Source organism: Gallus gallus, chromosome 5, assembly GCF_016699485.2.
Source record: "Gallus gallus isolate bGalGal1 chromosome 5, bGalGal1.mat.broiler.GRCg7b, whole genome shotgun sequence".
NCBI lineage: Eukaryota > Metazoa > Chordata > Aves > Galliformes > Phasianidae > Gallus > Gallus gallus.
Window position 1 is genome coordinate 30109651 of NC_052536.1, and position 19914 is coordinate 30129564.

A 19914-nucleotide genomic window follows, 5' to 3' on the forward strand; every position below is an offset into this window, starting at 1 on the left:
CTGGCGCTGCCGCGCACCGCGTGTGTTTGCCTAACGGGTATTCAGGACGTCCGCTGCAGCGCGCCGAATGCAACGCTCCGACGACTTTCGGTTTATTTTTGGTAGATTGACGCCGTTACAGGGATGTCACCTCTTGTTTCCAACGGCGCGCTCGTTTTCTCGCCCGGATTTTTCTTCCAGAATAGGATGCTCCGCAGCTGAACTGCGGGCCGGCGGCATTACGTAAGGGCAGGATACAGGGCGACGGCACGGCAGCTCCCAGCACTTGCAGGTAAAGGGCTGCAGGATAAGCAAATCAGCAAACAGCAGCTCGAGCTGCCGTTAACAGAAAGGACTGTAAAAGGATCTCTCCGTACCTGAAGTCTCCAATTCACAGCACTTAGCTGAACAATCATTTCTAATGACTGTTTTATATAATGACCGTTTCGTGTAACATAACTGCTGCTGATGTGAATTTCGTGCCTTCCAGTTTAGAATGGAGATATCTACAGAAACCCCCAGCCTCGATGCTTCGGAGAACACAACAGACCCAGGAACTGCTCTCAGCGGGTGACTGATGTTCATTTCCTGTCCTCTGGCCCTTTCTACATATCAGTAACTTGCTCAGTGCAGGTCCCTACTGCCTAATTCTGCACCTGCTATTTCTCCTCCCTTTCTCCAAAACCTTTGTTTACAAAATAAAGCAATCATGTTTCTACCAACTCTTTGCAACCCCTAAAATCAAAGCTTAGCACTTCCTCTGACAGCCTTCATTGGATTTTAAGGGTTGGTTTGTCAGCCCCCCGCCAAAATCTCCCTGATTTAAGTCTAATTTGTGATGAAAAATAATTTACTTCTCTTCCAGGTGATGCCTCACTTATTTTAAAGCCTCTCAGTTGCCTTAGCCCGCTGCCTTCTGGAAGTGAGCCTTCTCGCTTGCTTTGGGTCTCAAACCCATTATTAGTAAGCAAAGACATTCAGCTGGTACTAAGTTAGTAATACTCACCCCCCCAATTATCCACCATAATAGCCTGAAATGTTGACAAAAGAAAATAACTTGGAATTTGGATTGTATCACCTTACTTTAGCAATGGCTCAGCTTAAAGCTTCTGAAGCACAAGAAGCAGATGAGTAGCAACTGGGTTGCAACTGCTGGACTTCTGCAAAGATGTGTTGTGCCTTCACATGACACAAGAACAACTTTCAACATTTATCAGAGATGGTAACAAATAAAGGCAGCAATATATATTCACAAATCACATGCTTCTCCAACTCTTTGCATGACAGCTTAAAGCGGAATCTAGAATAATTCCTACTGGGGACCCCTGCTCTGACATCCACCCCCAAATAAGAGAAAGAAGGGAGACCCAGAAAGGAAGCAGAACCAGTCCTGTCATTAATAGATCACTTAAAAGCCTACTCTTGCTGAACTATTTTATACCATGCCTTTTGCTAGTAATAAAAATCACCAACACGCATCTTTGAGAGCCAGAATTGAATATTTCTGATTTCAGCACTTTCAGACTTATTCACTGATGCTCGCAGTCCGCGTCTATATGGCAACATAAGCTAAACTTCTAAGTCACTATAGAAGAATGGGCTCAAAGAAGGAACAAAACCCATGGTTTTATTAAAACCAGAAGTATCCAGTGCTTTCAGCTCTTACATTTTGCCAAACAATTTGCACATACAGAAAGCTAACACAGTTTCAAGTGTTCACTCAAATAATTTTACAACTGATGACAAACAGTTTTCATTTCAAAAGATGTAAACAATTACTTGTGCAAATCAACTTTTGACAGACTATGGCTTCATACAATCATCCCCCCTTGCAACATCAGCATCAGCATCTAAAGTCATCTTCTGCACCATCCAGTTCACACTATTCTATTGCTCTAGAAATAAGTTAAGACTGTCTTTTCATTGTGTAACATTTTACTGCCCACAGCTGAAGATACTCGGTACATTTTACAGAAAGCGTTGCCTGAAGAAATGTTAAGACTTTTCACTGCTTGAGGATTTACCCCAATAGAAATAAAGAAAATTTCTTAAAAGTAGAATTGGTAATAGGCCCAACTTAAATACCAAAATAGTGCTACAATACATTTGAAACTAGGAAGGAAAGGAAATCAACAAGATCCAGCACCCAAGACACACTCTTCACAGGTCTGTTAGGTCTGTTTGTAACTGGTGTTTAGTCTAAATGCTGCAAGATTTATTTTGGGACACACAGTGTGCTTTTAGAAGCTGAGGTAAACAAACAACAAATGCAAACATTTGTAAAAACACTAAAAAAATTCAAATCAATTTGAACAAACTGACTAGCAGTTATAAAAGAAGCATAAGTAAAAAAAACCCACCTCAACTTAAACCCCAAAGTGTTATGTACAAGGTATAGACTTGTACAAATCACAAAAACAAGGTATATTTTCCCAAAAGTTAACCAAATTACAGTAAGCCCATTTCACAACCATAATTAATCCTATAAGTCTACCGGTTTTGCAGTTGGTAGCAGTTTCACTTTAGATATCGGATTCTTTGGAGAGCCTCTATAACGAGCTTTTTCTTTTCCCGAAGCACTTCTTGTGATTGTAGACTTTTCTGGAGCAAAATCTGAAATATTTATATCTGCATTAACTTTTAAGCACGATTTCACTGTTTCCTGATTGGTTAGATCTTCCAGAACATTCTTTGATGGCTGAACAGTCACTTTCTGTCTGTAGATTCCAGTAGTTCTTACAGAACCATCAGACTTGTCTGACAGATATAGATGTCTGCAGCGCGGTTTGGATGCTAAGTCAAGCTGACTATGAGATGTAGAAACTTGGTCAAATGTACTTTCGCTCCTGAGTGACAAAGCACTGGAATTCTTATTGGGTTTTTCTGTGCAGGAGGAGAGTGCAGAATCACAGCTCAAAGATTTTACAAGTGGTGAACCAACATTATTAGCTATACCGAGCTGAAAGCTTATAGATCTTTTGTTAGCCTCCAATAAGGAATTCATTCTTCTTACAGACTGTCGAACAGGAGTACGTTGGAATTTAAGAGGTGGCTTAGTTTTGCTTGCAGAACTTGGGTCATTTAATGAAAGCTTGTTAAACCACTGTATGTGGTCAGAAACCTTTCCATGGTCAGGAAAAGTTGATGCCTTAGTCAAAGTTTTAGCAGAATTTTCACCCTGCAAGTATTGGTTGCCCACTTCATTTCCTGATACCGGCAACTGCAAGGCAGGAAGCTGTCCTGCCCCTGGTAGTTTAGCAGTACCTTCGTCTGAATTACAGCAATGTACCGTACCGTTTTCAGCTGTTTGTGAATGCGTTAGCTCTACTTCCTCCTTTCTTCCAAAGGAATCTAAGTTTTTTAAGTCATCTTTTGATGAACTATTCTGAACAGTCAAATTGTCTTCTCTGGCTAGTACCTGCGTCACAGGAAGTTCTATTACATTTCTTATATCTGGTTTCTGGATCTGAAGTTCAATCTCAATAGAAGTTCGGAAGCTTTTTTTCTCTAAAGTTTTAATTTCATCTTTTTTTGGTTGCTGCTTATCAGTAGCATAGGATTGACACTGTTGGTGGAACAGCTCTCTGGACTCTACCTTTGCTGGACTGCAAGAAGCTCCAGCTACCAGTTCTTTCTCTGGACTGAGTCCTGTGAGACACGGAGTTTCCTTTAATGTTTCATCTGTTACACCTGAGAAAGACGACTTTGTATCAGCTCTCAGATTGTGAAGATTACTTCCAGACACAGAGAAAGCTTGTTTAACTTTCAGTAATGTTTCTGCAGTTAAGTTATTTGCTTCTTCACAAAGCTTTAACCTGCTGTCTTGTTGCTCTTCAGCTGTAAGTCTGCATTCATCTGGAAGAACCGGTGGCTTTTCAAATAGGAAAGCAGATTCTGAAGAACTATTTTCTGGCAGAATTCCCTCATTGCTGCTGATCTCCTGAGAATCTGTAACAGTAGGACTATTCCATGACATTCTGTAAACAGCTTTGTTGCGGCATTTTGGAGTTAACAAGTTTTCTTCTGACTTGCTCACATTCTTTGAACCTTAAAATAAACATGACAGGTGTTTAATAATAAAGTCTTGCAATTTAAAATGACTGTTATAGGAAAAATTTTTGCTAATAAGGTTTACTATAGCAGCACTGAATTTAAAAGTGCTATTAAACTCTGTCATTTTAGAGATGTGAAAAAAGATCATACTGTGAAGAACTGAAGTCGCATCTCATCATGTTTAACCAGCAGAAGAGAACTACTAAGATACATTAAAAACAAAAGCTTGTCCTAAACTAATTTTTCCCCCCCACAGAAGCCACTAGCATTTACTAGCTTTCAGCTTACAAGCTAGAAACACTTTTAATCTAACTGCTCTCTTCATGAAGTTACATTTGCCTTAAAAAAACGCCACCTCCCCCAGTTGTGCTCTGTTATGTATTTACCTTTCTTACAGACTTTTTCATTGATACATGGGCTGAAGAGTACACCTCTTTTTGCACATTCAGCTCCGCTTTCCAAACTTTGTTGGCTTGCAAGACGCCTTCCAATATTTTCAGCTCTATTACCAACTGCACATCCTGATGCAACATTCTTGAAAGAAAATAAAAAAATTGGAGTCCCATTTATAAAGAAGCCACCAGGATAAAGCTATACAAATCATAGTGACAGCAACTTTTTCCTGGCCATACTTCATCTTCCTTCAGTTCTCTGTAGACCTACATAAGAAACAGCCTACCTGCAGCAAGGTAGGTTTAACCACTCTCTGAATATAGTGACTGTATGCAGAGCCTCTGTAAAATCAGAAGTTCAGAAACAGTAAGAACTACTGATCACAACTGCATTGGGTTCACTCCAGCTGTCAGATAAGTCCCTATCCATTTGCTTCCTCACTCTATCTCCAGCAGGACACAAGAGAGAATTGGAATGGGAGAGAGCAAGAAAAAAAAAAAAATATGCCATCATAAAACAAACCCTCACAAGAACTCTCATAAGTGATGCAAAAGCAATCATTCCCCATCAGCAGGTTGATGACCAGACAGTTCCTGAGTACTGTCCACTTAAAAAATATTTCACCGCTTTTGTATTGCTAAGAATGACATTATATGGCATGGAATACTGGTCTTTTTGGTCAGTTCAGGTCAGCTGTCACAACTGTGCCCCATGCCAGCAGCTTGTTCCACTCCAGCCAAACCCAACGCAATGATCAGTTACTGCTATGGAAACAAACCTACAGCCTCTTGCACTTGATAGCAGGTCCAGTTACTCTTACCCCACCGTTTGCAATCAGATCCTTCCAGCTGGTGAAAAGCAGTGCCCAAAACTTTCAACAAAAGTTTGCACTGTAATAGAAATGGCATACTTACCACATCCCTACTGCTTTTGCCCAAACCAAACTTCAAGCGTAATGACCTACGAACCATTTCTTTTCGGCTAATCTTTGGAGAAAAGCAACCTGTTTTTCCTGATTCAGCCCTGGAAAGAAAAAGAAGCAGCAGTGACACTGAAAACTCTTTAGGAGTGCAATGACAACATCCTTACACTTCTTTCCTCTGCTTTGATGACTTCTATTGCCTTCATATCAAGCTTTTTTAATAGTCACAGAAAGGTTCCCTTTGAAGCCACTGTAAGATACCTTTTTTTTTAAACTAGATTTTACTGCCTATGATGATTTTGAAAAGTATTATAAAAACCTGTTGCGTTTTAAACAAAAAAAATCATTTTAAAAATGGAATGAGATTTTACGCACAGTTAGTCAAGGAAGTTAGATCAATTTGTCTGTTATTTGAGAGTTAAGGCTAATTACCTGTACAACTTTTTGCTTGCAAATCTTTTACTTCTTCTGTTCCCTGTGCTAGACAAATGATTTTCACCACACGTTGAAGGAGATAATGAAGTTTGAGGTGACTCAAGAGACACACAAGGGCTTGCTTCAAACTGAACTACAGAAACAAAATACATGATCTTAGAATAACCATCAAGTTTTCAAATAAGCACTTAACAGATAACACAGCAAAGAAAAAGAGTCTTAGTAGATCAGATACTTATTTTCTGCAGTGATGACTTGAAGTTATTTTGATTTCCATTTTGTTTAACATTAAATGGTGCTGTTGCTTGAAGTATTCATAGAAGAACTGGTTTGCAATAACATGTGTGCTACAGAAAAACAACCACTTCAAGAAGCAAAGGGAAAAAAAATAAGGCATTGTATTTACCTGATGCTGGTGTGGAGCTGCTGTTAAAAATACTACTTGGTAACAACTCAAAACCAAAACCGTGCTTAAAAGATCTTCTCTTCTTACTGGACAAGCCCTGAGAGCAATCAGCTGGAAGCTTACGCTTAGTACTTGGAGTGAGAACCACTGGAGTCACAGATGAAAGGACTGAAAATAAGAAAACCAAAATTTTCAATAATAGCTTGAAAGGGTGAAAGCTTACTACTAGAACACAGCATTGTTCTTTACCCCAGAAGAAGCTGTCGTAAAAACTTAGTTAAAGTGCATGCATTTCGAACAGGCAAAAGCAGTCAGTACAGCTAAGTTGGTTCCGTTTTGTTTTTTGGAGTTTGGTTTTTTTGTTTGTTTGTTTTTTGCTTGGTTGTTTCCTTGCAAGCTAGTGTGCTAGAAAAGAAAATCCAAAGCCACATAGTAATAACGTAGGCAGCACAAAAAAAAAAAAGAAAAAAGCAGTCATTTTTCTGTAAGTTTCAGAAAGACTAAAATTGAAGGAAGTCCTTCAATTTTCAAGTCAAGATAAAATGCTACACTACTGAAGCCCTAATGCATGTTAGACAAAAAGCATTAAGTTCATATGCTAGAACCAGCCCACCACTGCAGTGATTGTAGCTGCTGCAAGAGCTAAACTAAATGCAGTATCTTGAACAAAAGTGTATTTTTGTTCATAGTTTTACACAATTGAAGCAATCATTCATCTCCAGTTAAAATTCTTGAGCTGTGCTGTGGGATATAGCGTACAAATCCAGAAGATACTGCATGCGCTCTATTTAGCACAAATACACCAATACCTACCGCTTCTGTCTTGCTGAGGTGTAGTGGAGGGTGTTCTGTTAGATTTAAATTTATTCAATGCTCCACTAACAAAATCTGAAATGCAAGACACACCGAGCAATCAAATTTAAATACGCAATTTGTCTTGCTCTATTTTCAACTGAAGTTTAACCTGCATTCTTCCAGAGATACAAAACAAATCACTTAAATGGCTGTTTTACGTACAGCAACCTGCAGCCCAGATCATATCAACATATAATTATTTTGCTGCCACAATAGCAAGAAAGTTCTGCTTAAAAAAAAAAACACACAAAGAATTCTGCTGAACATTATATAAAGATCTATGCCTTCCAATTTCTTGATTTCTTGTAGGCACACTCAGAAGGTATTCATTCAAGACTTCCTCACAGAATCCACTGAGCAATTCTCTTGTACCTGAGGTTTGTGCTTTGACCTTAGGCCCGAATACCAGAATGAAATTTTGGTCTTGCAAAGAATATACAACTTTTATTATTTTTTCTTAAAGGAGAAATGAATCCCAGTAGAACACACATGAGCTTTTACTGTTTTTCCTGCTTTTAAGAGTGTAAAACAGAAGCATTTTTATTAAGCGCTCCTGCAACCTACAGCTGCATTTCCACGTGTTCACTGCAAAGCTCAGCAAACTATAATGCTGCGGTGGGAGTTCTCTGGTGACTGGTAGCTGTCAGGCAGTTTTTCAAATCTCAGATTTGGAAATGTAGTAGTGTTATGTTTTATCACATCTGGAGAAAACAGATGTTGCACATTACCAGAACCTATTCTACAGGATTAACAAATTCTAACTGCTTCTCTTCAAAATTTGAACATTCACAAACATTTATCAGTTTGTAACTTGGGTGACATCCTTCTTCACAAAAATACTACACAAAAGCACGTCTTGGCTAAACATACACAGCAATTAAGCCTTAAAGTCAGTTGTTGTCAGGTTTAATATTCCAAGCATTAGCTAAACGTACATTCATATTTTTATAACAGCACATACAAGATACTTATTATAGTCACAATTAAATTGTGTAATTCTTGTAATTCTACTGATCAACGTAGCTTCTTAGTTTCAAGGTAAGAAGCACTACACCCTCTTAAAGAAAAAAAAAAGAGATCAATGAAATTCGCCTTGTCCTTACCTTCTTAAAACCATTAGAAAACCACTTCCTCATACACCTAGGTTTAGAATGGTTAAACCAAGAGCTTTTAGAAGTGAGCAAACCCACAGAAGTGTACTTAAACCTCTTTTATTAAAGCTGTGTTGTCTGAAAAATAATCAACTCAACCAGCTCAGTCGGAGTTGCTTCAGTTTCAAGTCTCACTGAAATCCATTTGATTTCCAACATAAAAATTTGCTATCCTACATGAAATATTCCAGAACTGAGTAATAATGTACTGTATTCATGTAAAACGAGTTGGAAAGTACTTAGAAATTAATAAAGTGCATTAAGAAAATCTGCACATATGCAATACATGCTAAGTCTACAGTGCATTTCCCTAAACACTCATGATCCTATATGCACAAGACACATAGCTGTATCAGTGTTCAGTATATCACATCTGACTCTTTGTAAGTTTCTAATTTACATAGAAATATTGTGCTTCCAGAAGTCTAATCTGCCCAGGGTCAGCACACCTGGAGCTCCAAAAAACCTGTTTCAGTGGCTAAATCTTTCACACCACATACTTACCCCCAACGCTTCGGTGTCTCCTCCTCTTACATTCACTGGGAGATTCATTTTCACTGTCTTCATAGCCCCTCAATGAGGGAGTAGACTGAAAGGGATCAACACCTAACATTGCAGGAATCTTCTCCAAGATAAATTCTGGTACCTGTCCTGAATTTGTTAAGAAACATTTTTAAAAGTTATCTTAAAAGTTGAAAAAGTTGTATACAAGTAAGTACAAGACAATGTAATAAACATGTATCCCTTACCAATTTCTTCTGCGTGATCGATGAATGTCTGCACCACAGCAGCCTGCAAACGGATCTTTTTTTCAGTACTTGTTGACAGCTTCTCATTTTCATTTGAATGCAAGAGGTTGGGAGCAAAAATCACTGCCAGGTTGCCACTATCCATTCTGTTTTCATTAGATCTTAAGAAAAGAAGAAGTATACTTTTAAATGCAAATTATCAGGACATAAGCAGCAGAGAGAGAAAGAGAGAAGAGCAAGGAACAAATACGGCTGAAAAAAAGTGGAGCCACTCATTCGGGTGCTTGCATACCAAGATTAGTGGGTATGCTTACACAACATAGGCACAGCAATTGCGCAGCATCTTGAACTCAGTATGTTATAGCTGCCCATTAGTTGGATGGAAACGTAAGGTATGAGATTATGTTAGTTTAAGTCACTCCTTCAGCTTTTCAAAGAAGGATAAACACAGCTATGAAAGACTAGAATAAATTCCAGCATAAGAAGGCTTTGTAAGAAAGCCCTTTGGATTTAGGAAGGAAAAGACTGTGACAGAGTTACAGTAAATGGCTGCAAGTAAGAAAGTTTTTAAGTCAAAACCAAACACATGAAGTATGCCTTAAAAGAGAAGTTCACTGAATTTAGGAATATTTACAGTCACTGCTTTACATTACACTGACCTTGAGGACACAGTTCTCAGAAAGTTGAAGAAGTATCGCAGAGTTTCAATTGTTCTGTCAGTCATTAAGCACGAAAGCAACATAGTTGCAGCTTTCTTCCCGTTTGCTAGCTGCTGAGCTTTGAGAAGGCCATCTTGTAGATGAGATGGAAGGATGGGTTCTGGCAGCTCTCTGAAGAACTGCTTAAGCAGCCCTGCAACATCACACGGTAGTGCAGCTGAGAGGCAGTTCTCACCTTGATCCAGCTTACTCTGAAATTGTTCAGAAGAAACATGATTTCAAGTATTCAGTATACTACCAGAGTTTTAAGATTATGCATTAATTCTGTAGGCGGCACCAGCCTTGTCATTATTTCCTGGTTCTCCACTGTTCACATCCTTCTGGGGAGAACATCACAAAATCCCATCAGTGTTTAGCACCCATACCTGCTAACAACTTGAGTCACAAGTTTCTTCTGATAATCTGGGAAGATGAACAATCTATTGAGACATAAGTAATGAAAAGAAAAAAAGCTTTAAAGAATACCTTTAAGGCTTTTAAACGAACCAGAGATCCAGACTTTCTAAAGAGTCCTTCGGTTTGAACATGCTCTTCCAGATATTCACAGGCATCAACGAGAAAGCTAAGGAAAGAACGGCAGTATACTTCTGAACTATAGAATATGTTTTTTGGAGAAAAAACACTTTATGATAAATAGATAAAACATAATGCATAGGACTGTTTCCCCATGACAGTAAATGTAGAAACATTCAACAATGGCAGCCAAGGCTCTGATTTCCCCATCTAAGTACTACTTCCCTCCTCTCCCAAGCGGAGCTGTTCCTATTCCCCCACACTCTTTAACAAAACTGGAATATTATACCTCCTCTGATGAGATCATAATTATAGAGCAACCAAATTAGTGTAATTCTAAATAACATTAATTTACCTGGGAATATATCCATATTCTGGCACCAGTGATTGTGGCAGCGCATAAAAAGATGTTCCAAAGATTTTACCCTAAAATACAAAACTCAGTTAATGCAAAGTTGATGGGCTTACAACAAGTTATCACAGAAACACACGTATTTCACAAACAGAAGGATAGTTTAGACAAAAAAAAAAGTCTTTCAGAGGATACAAATAAGAAGTGTTGTCAGGAAAAGCTCCATCAGCTGTAAGCGTTGGAGCCTCTTTTGATTCTATTTACAGCTAACACCCAGGGTTACCGTGAAATAATATACAGGATTTTTTGCAGTATGCTTTGCATAATTTTATTTTGCAAGGAATTAGTTTTCTCATAAGGCCACAAAGTTGGTAGGGGTACTTCATAACAGGCTGTTCTGGAATCTCACCTTTTCAAATTGCTCAAGTCACATTTGTCTTAAAAATATATATATATATAAAACAAACAAAGCAACCAACACAACAACTTAGAATAACAACTTCTTTAAAAGAAGAGATTTTCTCTTCATTTGAGGCACTCAAGACTGCTCTTACAGTGAGGGTTAATCTCAACCCAACAATCCAGAGAATGCTTCTGAACTCTTGTATTCAGTATATGCATTTAAGAAACCATTATAAAACTATCACCTTATAACAAGACATCAGAGTATTTGTTACACACTAGAAAACATGCAATTTCTTCAGTAATTATTGTCAAAGTACACCTACAGTGTTCACCTTTTTTGTTTGGTTTTAAATGTTCACCCGATGTGACTGCAAAGTTGTTGTATTGAATTGTAAGCTTGTATAACTGAAACAACTTGTATTTTTATTTGTTTATTCTACCTCTTTTCTATTTAAAATTACAGACAACACAAGCTCACCTCAACCCAAAAGGATTGCTGTCATGCTCAACTGGTACATTTATTATCAGAAATGAATGCAGACTCTCAGTTATCTATGCCTGAAATTCAAAGTGCTGACCACATAGGAAAAATAGTTAATAACTAACCCATCAGGCCACCTTTGGCCTATCTGTCCTACAGAAAACAAACATCACGTGATAGATAAGCAGCAAAAATGCTTCTGTTGTTGCAATCCAGGTAGCTACCATAAACACAAAAAGAAAAGTAACGCCAAGATGCAATCTATTTCTGTGTTTATGAGATGATGTAATAGGGAATTCCAGCATCTTTCAACTCAATACTTAAAATTTGTAACTGATATCTGGACAGCCTGACCCAGTGGGTAGCAACCCCACAGTGGGTTGGAAGTGAGTGGTCTACGAGGATCCTTCCAACCCAGGCCATTCTATAGCTCTATGACATCACTTGCTTTACAAGGCTTTGGTTGTCATAACAAAAATCATGTTTTATTATAAGAACTGAAATGAAACTATGCCCGTTTCCTTACAATAGGAGATAGAAGGCAAAACAAATGTTATTCTCTACCACTTCCTACCTTACTCATTTATTACTTAATAATTTTCTTCCTCCTATAATACTTAAACTCTATCGGCAGCTGTATGTGCATACATCAGGACATGTTCAGTCTTTATAACCTCCTCTTCCAATACTAAGAAAAAAACCTAGATCCATTATGTTGACTTTGACAATGGGGAGAAAGTTCATTTTGGCTTTACTCTTCCTCTCTCCTTTTCCACATACCTCAACCCAAGCACATAGTTCTGCAATATCTTCAGCTGACTTCAACCACGGGTTATTGCAGCATTTCGTAACATCTTCACTAGGAACAGTGCTACAGGAAGGTGGCACTGTTAGCGCTCAGCTCTGTGCCACAGCACTTGCACAGGGATCTTATTTAGGTCTTGGGTAGATTTGAAAAATAGGCTCTACCAGGAGATCAGTGTTCTGAATTAGACTTCTATGGTGCACAGACCGCCCTCTACTGAGACAGCATATAGGCCCGAGACAGAAAGTTCTTTCAGCGATTTTGCAGAAGGCATTCAAGGTAACGGGATGGATTTAATTCCTCAGAGAGCAGGCAGAAGGACAGGCCCATACCAAAATACCCATAGGCACGTCTTATGCCAAGAAGCCATGCAAATAAAGTCCAGCAGAACACAATTCTAAGAGGTCAACGTTAAGAAAAAGGGGAAGTTTTCGGAAACAATGTATAGTACCTACATACTCCAGCAAACGACACGGCGATTAAGATTTCACTTTCACAGCGAGTGACGCTAAGGTGAATGAAGCGATGGAACCTGCGGTGCTGCTGAACAGCCCAGCGGCACGCAGCAGGGCCTCAGAAGCACACGCGCCGGCGGGCACAGCGACAACTGCCGCCAGTCGCCCCTCAGCCCCCCGCTGACCCCGGCTCCGCGCCTGCCTCGCCGGGAGCGGGCCGAGGTGGCACCGCGCGGCCACCGCCAAGCCCTCTCGTGACCGCCGCCACGTTACGTCCCTTACCTCTGCGGCCGCCGCCGCCGCGGGTTGCTTCGCCGCCGCCAAGCAGGCCCCGCTCTTCACTTTGATCCCGTAGGAAACGCGCAGCTCCTGTAACACTGCTAACCGCAACAGGCCACGCCGCTGCTCCGCCATCCCTGCGCCCACCACCCCTCAGGTCCCGCACGACACCATAACCCCAACAACCGTCCGGCGCCGCCTGGCTCAAACCCAGCGCCAACCCAGACCTCGCCTCCCATTGGCCGCCTCCCGTTCGAATTTAGGCCCCCGCCGCCCAACGGCCGGGCAGGGCTGGCTCCGCAGCGCCTGCTTCGTGCGTCTCCTCTCTGCCCCGCGCAGCGCCGCCTTCGGGCGATCGCGCTGGCCGCCTAAGCAGCCTCCCTCGCCGCGGGACGGCAGTTGTCTCAGGGCTCGCACGGTGGCGCTGTCACCCGCGACCTACGCTGTTGGGCTCTGCAGGAGGGGTCGCGGTCGCGCCTTCCCCGGGCTGCTCCCGAACGCAGGAGCGACAGCGTTCCCTTTGCTACCCCTCGCCTCCAGTGAGGCCCGGATCACCAAGTTGGCTTGTTTTCGAATAAATTTCGGTTAAAATACCAAAATAATAAACTATAGCACTTTTGTTTGAGCCGAATTCTCAGGAAAGGAAGGCACGGTGTCAATCTTGATTATAATGGCGCTGTAAATAGGGATAGAAAAACTGTGAAGGGCCTTCATACCCTCAGCTGCTGACACCTTTCTCCTGAGTTAGCTGTGCTCGTTTTCTGCGGACAGTTCGACCCTGGGTTTAAGCACCAGCTGAAACACACTGGCAGTTTAACCACCAGCCCCAGTCCTGTTTATGCTTTCCAGTCTGGGGTCTGCCTACTTATGCATCAGTGTGTCCTCATACGCCCCCCCCCAGCTGTGCTCTTGGGGCTTTACTCTGTATTGTTATTACAGACATCTGGAACTTTAAAGTTCTTATTCCTAAGGTAACTCTTGAACGGTTAGTTAACAAATAGTTAACAGGTGAGCAAAAGAAATAGTCCTGTAAGTATGGTCTTAGCACAGATTTACAGTAAGTATTATTACCTGTGCTGGCATTCATATCATATGAAAATAGAAAACTCAAAATCCTAAAGTAGCACTGAAAAGAAGTACAAGACTAATAATAGTAGACAGATGAACGTAGACTAATTTTGATGTTGCCTTAGTGAGGTGTATGCAATACAAAGTACTCTCATAGACTTCTAACTGGCCTGAGTAGGAATTAGGTAACTGAGTAAAACAGCCCTAGTTTAAGATAGTAGAACATAATTTATTTTAACAACAATTCATATGTGCTACAGGAAAAGGTTTGTGATCGTTAGTTTAAGCAATCCCGGTACAACTTGGTTTTCTGTAGTAATGCCAAATTACACAAGAGGGAGCTGTGATCTGCTAAATATTTTAAAACTCCAAGTCTTTTCTATTCAGAATTCACATTGAACAAACCACACGATAGCATATGCTGTGTTTGGTGTTTTTCTTTTTTTCTAAAAAGTGATGGAGATCTTCTTACTTTTTCCACTAGATATTTAAATCTACAATATTATGTATTTTGTCAAAAACATTTATCAAGTATTGTAATATCCTTTAGATGAGTATTTCAAAACATTTCTACTTTATTCACAGGTAGAGACTGAGGCAGAAAAAATACTTTGCAAAAAAGAAATAGGCATCTAATTTAGGAACCAGTTCGAGCAACACAACTCAAATCTGTTACACTCTTTCAAAAAACAAACTGAAAAAAAATAAGATAAACATCTTATTGGCCCTTTTTTTAACCCATAGAATTGTCTAACAATTGACATACCCAGCTTCTGCTTTTTAAGAAATTCTAGTTTTAATGTCTGTGGTGAATGACAGTCCTGAATGGCAGTTATAACAAAAATCTGATTTGTCATCAAGAGAGCAAGGTTTACATTCATTTTCACACAAAGCGTGTCTGAGGGCTGCTCTGAAAATAATGCCTCCTATTTTATTATGTTGGCCCATGATGTCAGAGGCAGATGTTGGAGGTATAGTAGTAAAGGCTGAACCTTCCCACCAACATTCCATTACATTTTGTAATGATGGAAAAAAAAAAAAACCAACAGAGGGGCAGTCTGACAAAATAGTATCTAACATGGAAGTGTGTATGAAGCAAAGCAGTGGCACTGAATTCCTTCATGAGGAAAAAATTACACTCACTGACATTCACTGATACTTGCTGAATTACTTTTGGTGCAATCTACATAATACACAAATTTATTTTTTCATACACGTGTGCTCTTTTTCACTATCCATATACATGGAGCTGTTTGCATTTTAGGAGGAAAAAAAGCTGACGTGAATTTAGCAAGAGGCTTTGTGAGTTTTGAAATCTAATCCAGAACTGAGAGCTCTACAGTCAAATGTTTATTAAAATACTTGTTTCAGTAACTACTCAGAACATTCAGTGGTTGAAACAACCAGAAACTCAGCCGTAGGAGATAGAAAAAAGCTGCTTGAACAAGAAAGGTATCATGAGGAATAGGGAAAACAGAACTCACTCCTAAGTACTCCTCCCTGAACAAACTCAGAACTTGGGGGCAAAGGGTGCAAGCATCTCTCACTCTGGTACAACCTTACCTCCTCATCCAAACAAGTTCAGGGCAGAAAGATAACCTAAACCAAGAGAAACTGAAATATAACTGCATGAGGGATATTTACATATTGATGTCCTCAGTGCCTTTTAGTATAGTTTATTCTGAGTATCCTTCTAGCCTATTCCTGGCTTTATCTCTCCATGAGAAATTATGCACCCAATTTCCATTTGTCATCTCTGCAGATTATTCAGGCTGCATTTATGTTAGTTATGTTTCATTTCTATCTCTCACTCCTACCACTACTCTGTCTTGTCATCAGTAAAAACTTTTTCCCAGGACAGAAAGTATTGGTAGGACTACCTCATGCAAATATTCAGAATTATGTCAGAAGCAAAACAATCTTTCAAGTCAGAATACCTTTAGAATTTAAGGCTAACTATATCCCCTGCCTCTGCAGGGTAAGCTTGATGAAAACTAATTCTAGATCAATAAAGTGGTAAGGAAGAACAATGTATTTAAAGCAAGAAGATAAGGATAAGGTTAGAAAGAGTGTCTTCTAAACTGACAACATGAATTTCCTCTGAACAGTAGGTTCAGGATAGAGTAATTCTGTTTAACTCATCTTCTACTACGGCTGTGAATTTACCATCTTTTCCCTAAATGTTTTTGAAGAGACTACTGCAGAAAAATTAGATATGACAATCTTAAAACCTTAGTTGTACAAATTGTTAACTCTGTATTTAAGCTTGCTCCTCATACTGTGTTCCTGTCCCTGAGGATAGATAATCAAAGCTATTTCATTAAGGTTCAAATATTCCACATTAAGAACCACCAGTATTTTGTCTGAGATATTCCAAAACTCAATTTCTTGATTGGTTGTAATTGAACTTATTATTTACAGTCACTAGTACTACAGTCATATAGGTTTTTCAAATCAAATTTGGAGATAGCAGAGAACAGTAGTATACAGAACATAGCATGCAGAATAACTTTTTTCCATTTACTCTGCAAGACCACATGTTTGAAGGAGCAGAGAAATCATTATGTGAGAGAAAAGACACCTGCATCTCTGGTATAGAGAGGTGAAACTTCAGAAAAGTAAATTGATTTTATAGGTAGATTCTAACACATATGATGCTAAGAGCTTGATCTGGTGAATATAGTTGCAAGCTTAATTGCACCAAGGTAACGTTTTGCTTATTTTCGTCCAGGCTGGAGATATACTTCTAATGCACTCAAATCTGCTAATTGCAATAAATCAGCCTAGGTGAGCAGATTTCAAGTTCTCCATGTCATCTGGAACTCGGTTAGAAAATAAAAAAAATTGAAAATAACTGAAAGAAATAATATTTGTTGATCAGGCTGATATATTTGATATCTCCCTTTTACCACATAAGGGGAGAGTGTACTTCTTTGAAGCCACATACTGTCTTGGAAACCAGCCTTTAAAATATAAAGTGTGCTTCTAAATCAAATCAGTTTAGCTACTGATGATATCACACCACTCAATTCACTATAGACACTTTCTGCTGTAAGTGCTTGATGGCTGAAGTGCATCATGGCAGAAGCTAAGATTTTTCTCTTGACACTGTACATGACATTTCGCACTTATAATACATTTCATTTCGTTTTTAACAGCATTAGTGAGAAGATTGGTTTTCTCTTCTGGTTTTCTCTCACTTTCAGTTCTTGTGCTTGAGTGGTTGAATTATCTGAAACTGGCAGTTTGTCAGTAATGGAATGATTTAAAGATTACATGTGCTATCTTCACCCGCTCTCTTCAACTCTACAATACAAAATGTAAAATAATGGTGGAAAAATAACCCTAACAAAGGCAACGTTTTACGCTGTTCCTCAGTGCAGAAGATTCTCCAATAAAATCAAAACTTTGATGTACATCGAGATGTATCCTGTACCTTTAAAACAAACGCAGAGTTGAACATGCTTTCTAAGCAAGGACACAAGCCTTCACACCTGCCGTTTAACACCATTTAACTTCATTCACAAGTTAAAGTATAGATGGATACAAGCACAACAAACCATAAAATAGTTACAGATTTCTATTTTAGTGACATCATAGACAGCAAGACAGCTTAAGCAACATGGAAGGAGGGCAGACCAACTGGTACTGCCAAAAATGGCAATAATAAATGAAAACTAGTAATATGCATCTCTGGGTTGCAAATATGGCATTTTAAGTTGAAAGATAAAAGAGTGACTTGGTTTGCTTCCTAAACTTCGAAGTCACATTTAAAAGAACAGAAATACCCAAAAGAAAAGCGTTGAAATAGAAGGGCAGTACAGTGCATAGACTGCAGCTATGAGATAAGGAAAAAAGAAGTCTTTTTTTTTTTTTTCAGCACATCCCCTTTACAAACTTTCAGGTAGTTAAAGGAGATCTTGATTTTTTTCCTCTCCTCCCAGTATTTCATAAATCCCAGATCTTGAGAGAATAGTCTGGTAATGTGACATTTTATTTCCTTTTTTCAAGCAAAGACTGTGCTTAAAGCATTTTGGAATGCTTCTGGCAAGTTATTTTCATGTAAAAATTAAAAATAATTAAATCATTGAAAGGCTGGAAAAATTATATCCAAAAGACAAAATCTGGGATTTTAAAATCTCTCCGTGTCATTTGTTTATTTGGGTAACCACTCATTCAGAATACAATTGTGTGACAGTGACTGCGGTTATAAGAGAAGCAGACGCTAGGTTGTGTGAGGTTACAAATGGAGCTTCTGAACAATATTGTCACAAGTTGCTTTGTGGACAAAATATTTCCCATCCATTCTTAGGAAAGAATGATGTGTTGTATATTTTTATCTGCTTGTGCATTAGATTTTCAAGTGTCTTACCTCTATTACATGCATACTATTGTTCAAGAGAAGTATCTCCCAGTTCCCACTTCAGTTGGAAAGGTATGAGTGCACTCCTTATTTAGCTTGAGAAATGAACCAAAGGCATCTCTGAAGAGATGTGGTTTTGATTCGGGGAAGTAATCGTGATAAGAATGCACTACTGAGAAAACTCATTCATTCAGTTTTACTATGTGAAGAGTTTAAGAGTTAATGAAACTTGATTTGGAAGAAAATAGAAGTTTTACACTGCTATAATTCCAGACACGGAAAGGAAATTAAGATCACTCGTGTTATTTTTACTTCTATAAAATACTGTTTCACACAGTGTTAATTAGTTTTAAGAATGCTTCCGATTCTCATCAAAATGATACATTCATCTGAAGTTACACTTGTATCAATTTAAGTGGTAAGTTTAAACAGAACATTGGACATTTTTAATTAGCAAAGTAAAAATAAAGATACAATTTCCTTTTTACTTTGAGTTTTTCATACATGCTATTTATTCTTCTTATACATTCTGAACAGCACATTTAATCCATTTGCTTAGAGCCAATTCCAATCTCTTTCAGCTATAATTACCTACAGCTAGTGATACGTCTTTATAGCTTTATGCATCGTCTAAGCCTTTTTCTTGAATCAGATGGTCTAGCAACTACTGGAAGATAGAGCTCCTAAAACTCAGGAGTGCCAGTGGTATATAGCACTCAGGTGCTTGGTACAGACTGGAATGCAGACGTTCTTGTTCATTTGTATTTCATAAGAAGTATAAATATTATAAAAAGAGGACTCTCACCACTCTGACCTCAGAGTGGTCACTCTGACCTACTCACTTTTCCCAAATAACTGAGCACAGCTTTCTTTTATCCATTGTTTTTATCCTTCTGTGTAAAGCACTTGCAGTGAAACCTTTATGTATGTATTATTAATTTTTCTACTTTGGGAGAACTCTGATCCACTTGACATACATTAATTATCCATTCCGCTGCATAAGAGAGGTTATTATTTATCTGCCAGAATGGTGACCAGAAGGGAGGTAAAGAAAATACGTGGGCTAAAGGGAGTAAGAAAAAATATAGTTGTTCGAAATACTGCTTTTTTTTTTAAATCCAGCTTAGAGTTCAGTACAAAATTAAGTATCTATTTTTCTTCAGGGATGGCAGCCAGAGTATCCTAACACTAACTTGATGAATGAGTCATGCTGTTGCACATATTTTTTTTTCTGACTCATTGAATTTATCTTTTTTTTTTTTTTTTTAATTTTCCACTATGTTGTGAAGTAGAAAGTCTCCTTTTTTTTTTTGACTTCTCCCACTCCTTCACTGTAGACTAATATCTGGTGGTTGGAGAGGTTTTCTAATGGGAGAACTCTGTGTGTTTGACTCTTGGAACACACATAAAAACGAAAAAAAAAGAAAAAATAAAAGAAAATTCCATTCCTTGGGAAATGCTGTAACTATTATGAAAATTTATGAAAGGAGGATATGAACTTCCCTCCAGTTACACTGATAGTAGAACAAGA

The 19914-nt window shown here is 38.8% G+C and overlaps 1 protein-coding gene across 1 annotated transcript; it reads right to left on the reverse strand.

Annotated features, from left to right (window-relative positions):
- Positions 1-1585: 1585 nt before the first annotated feature.
- Positions 1586-13146, reverse strand: ARHGAP11B (Rho GTPase activating protein 11B). Its single transcript, NM_001006479.3, is given in 11 exon segments — positions 1586-4026; positions 4419-4566; positions 5340-5448; positions 5780-5915; positions 6189-6356; positions 8699-8845; positions 8944-9104; positions 9603-9853; positions 10128-10224; positions 10531-10601; positions 12956-13146. Coding segments are annotated over 11 exon segments (2985 nt in total). The 5' UTR covers positions 13088-13146; the 3' UTR covers positions 1586-2461.
- Between the last annotated feature and the right edge of the window lie 6768 nt (positions 13147-19914).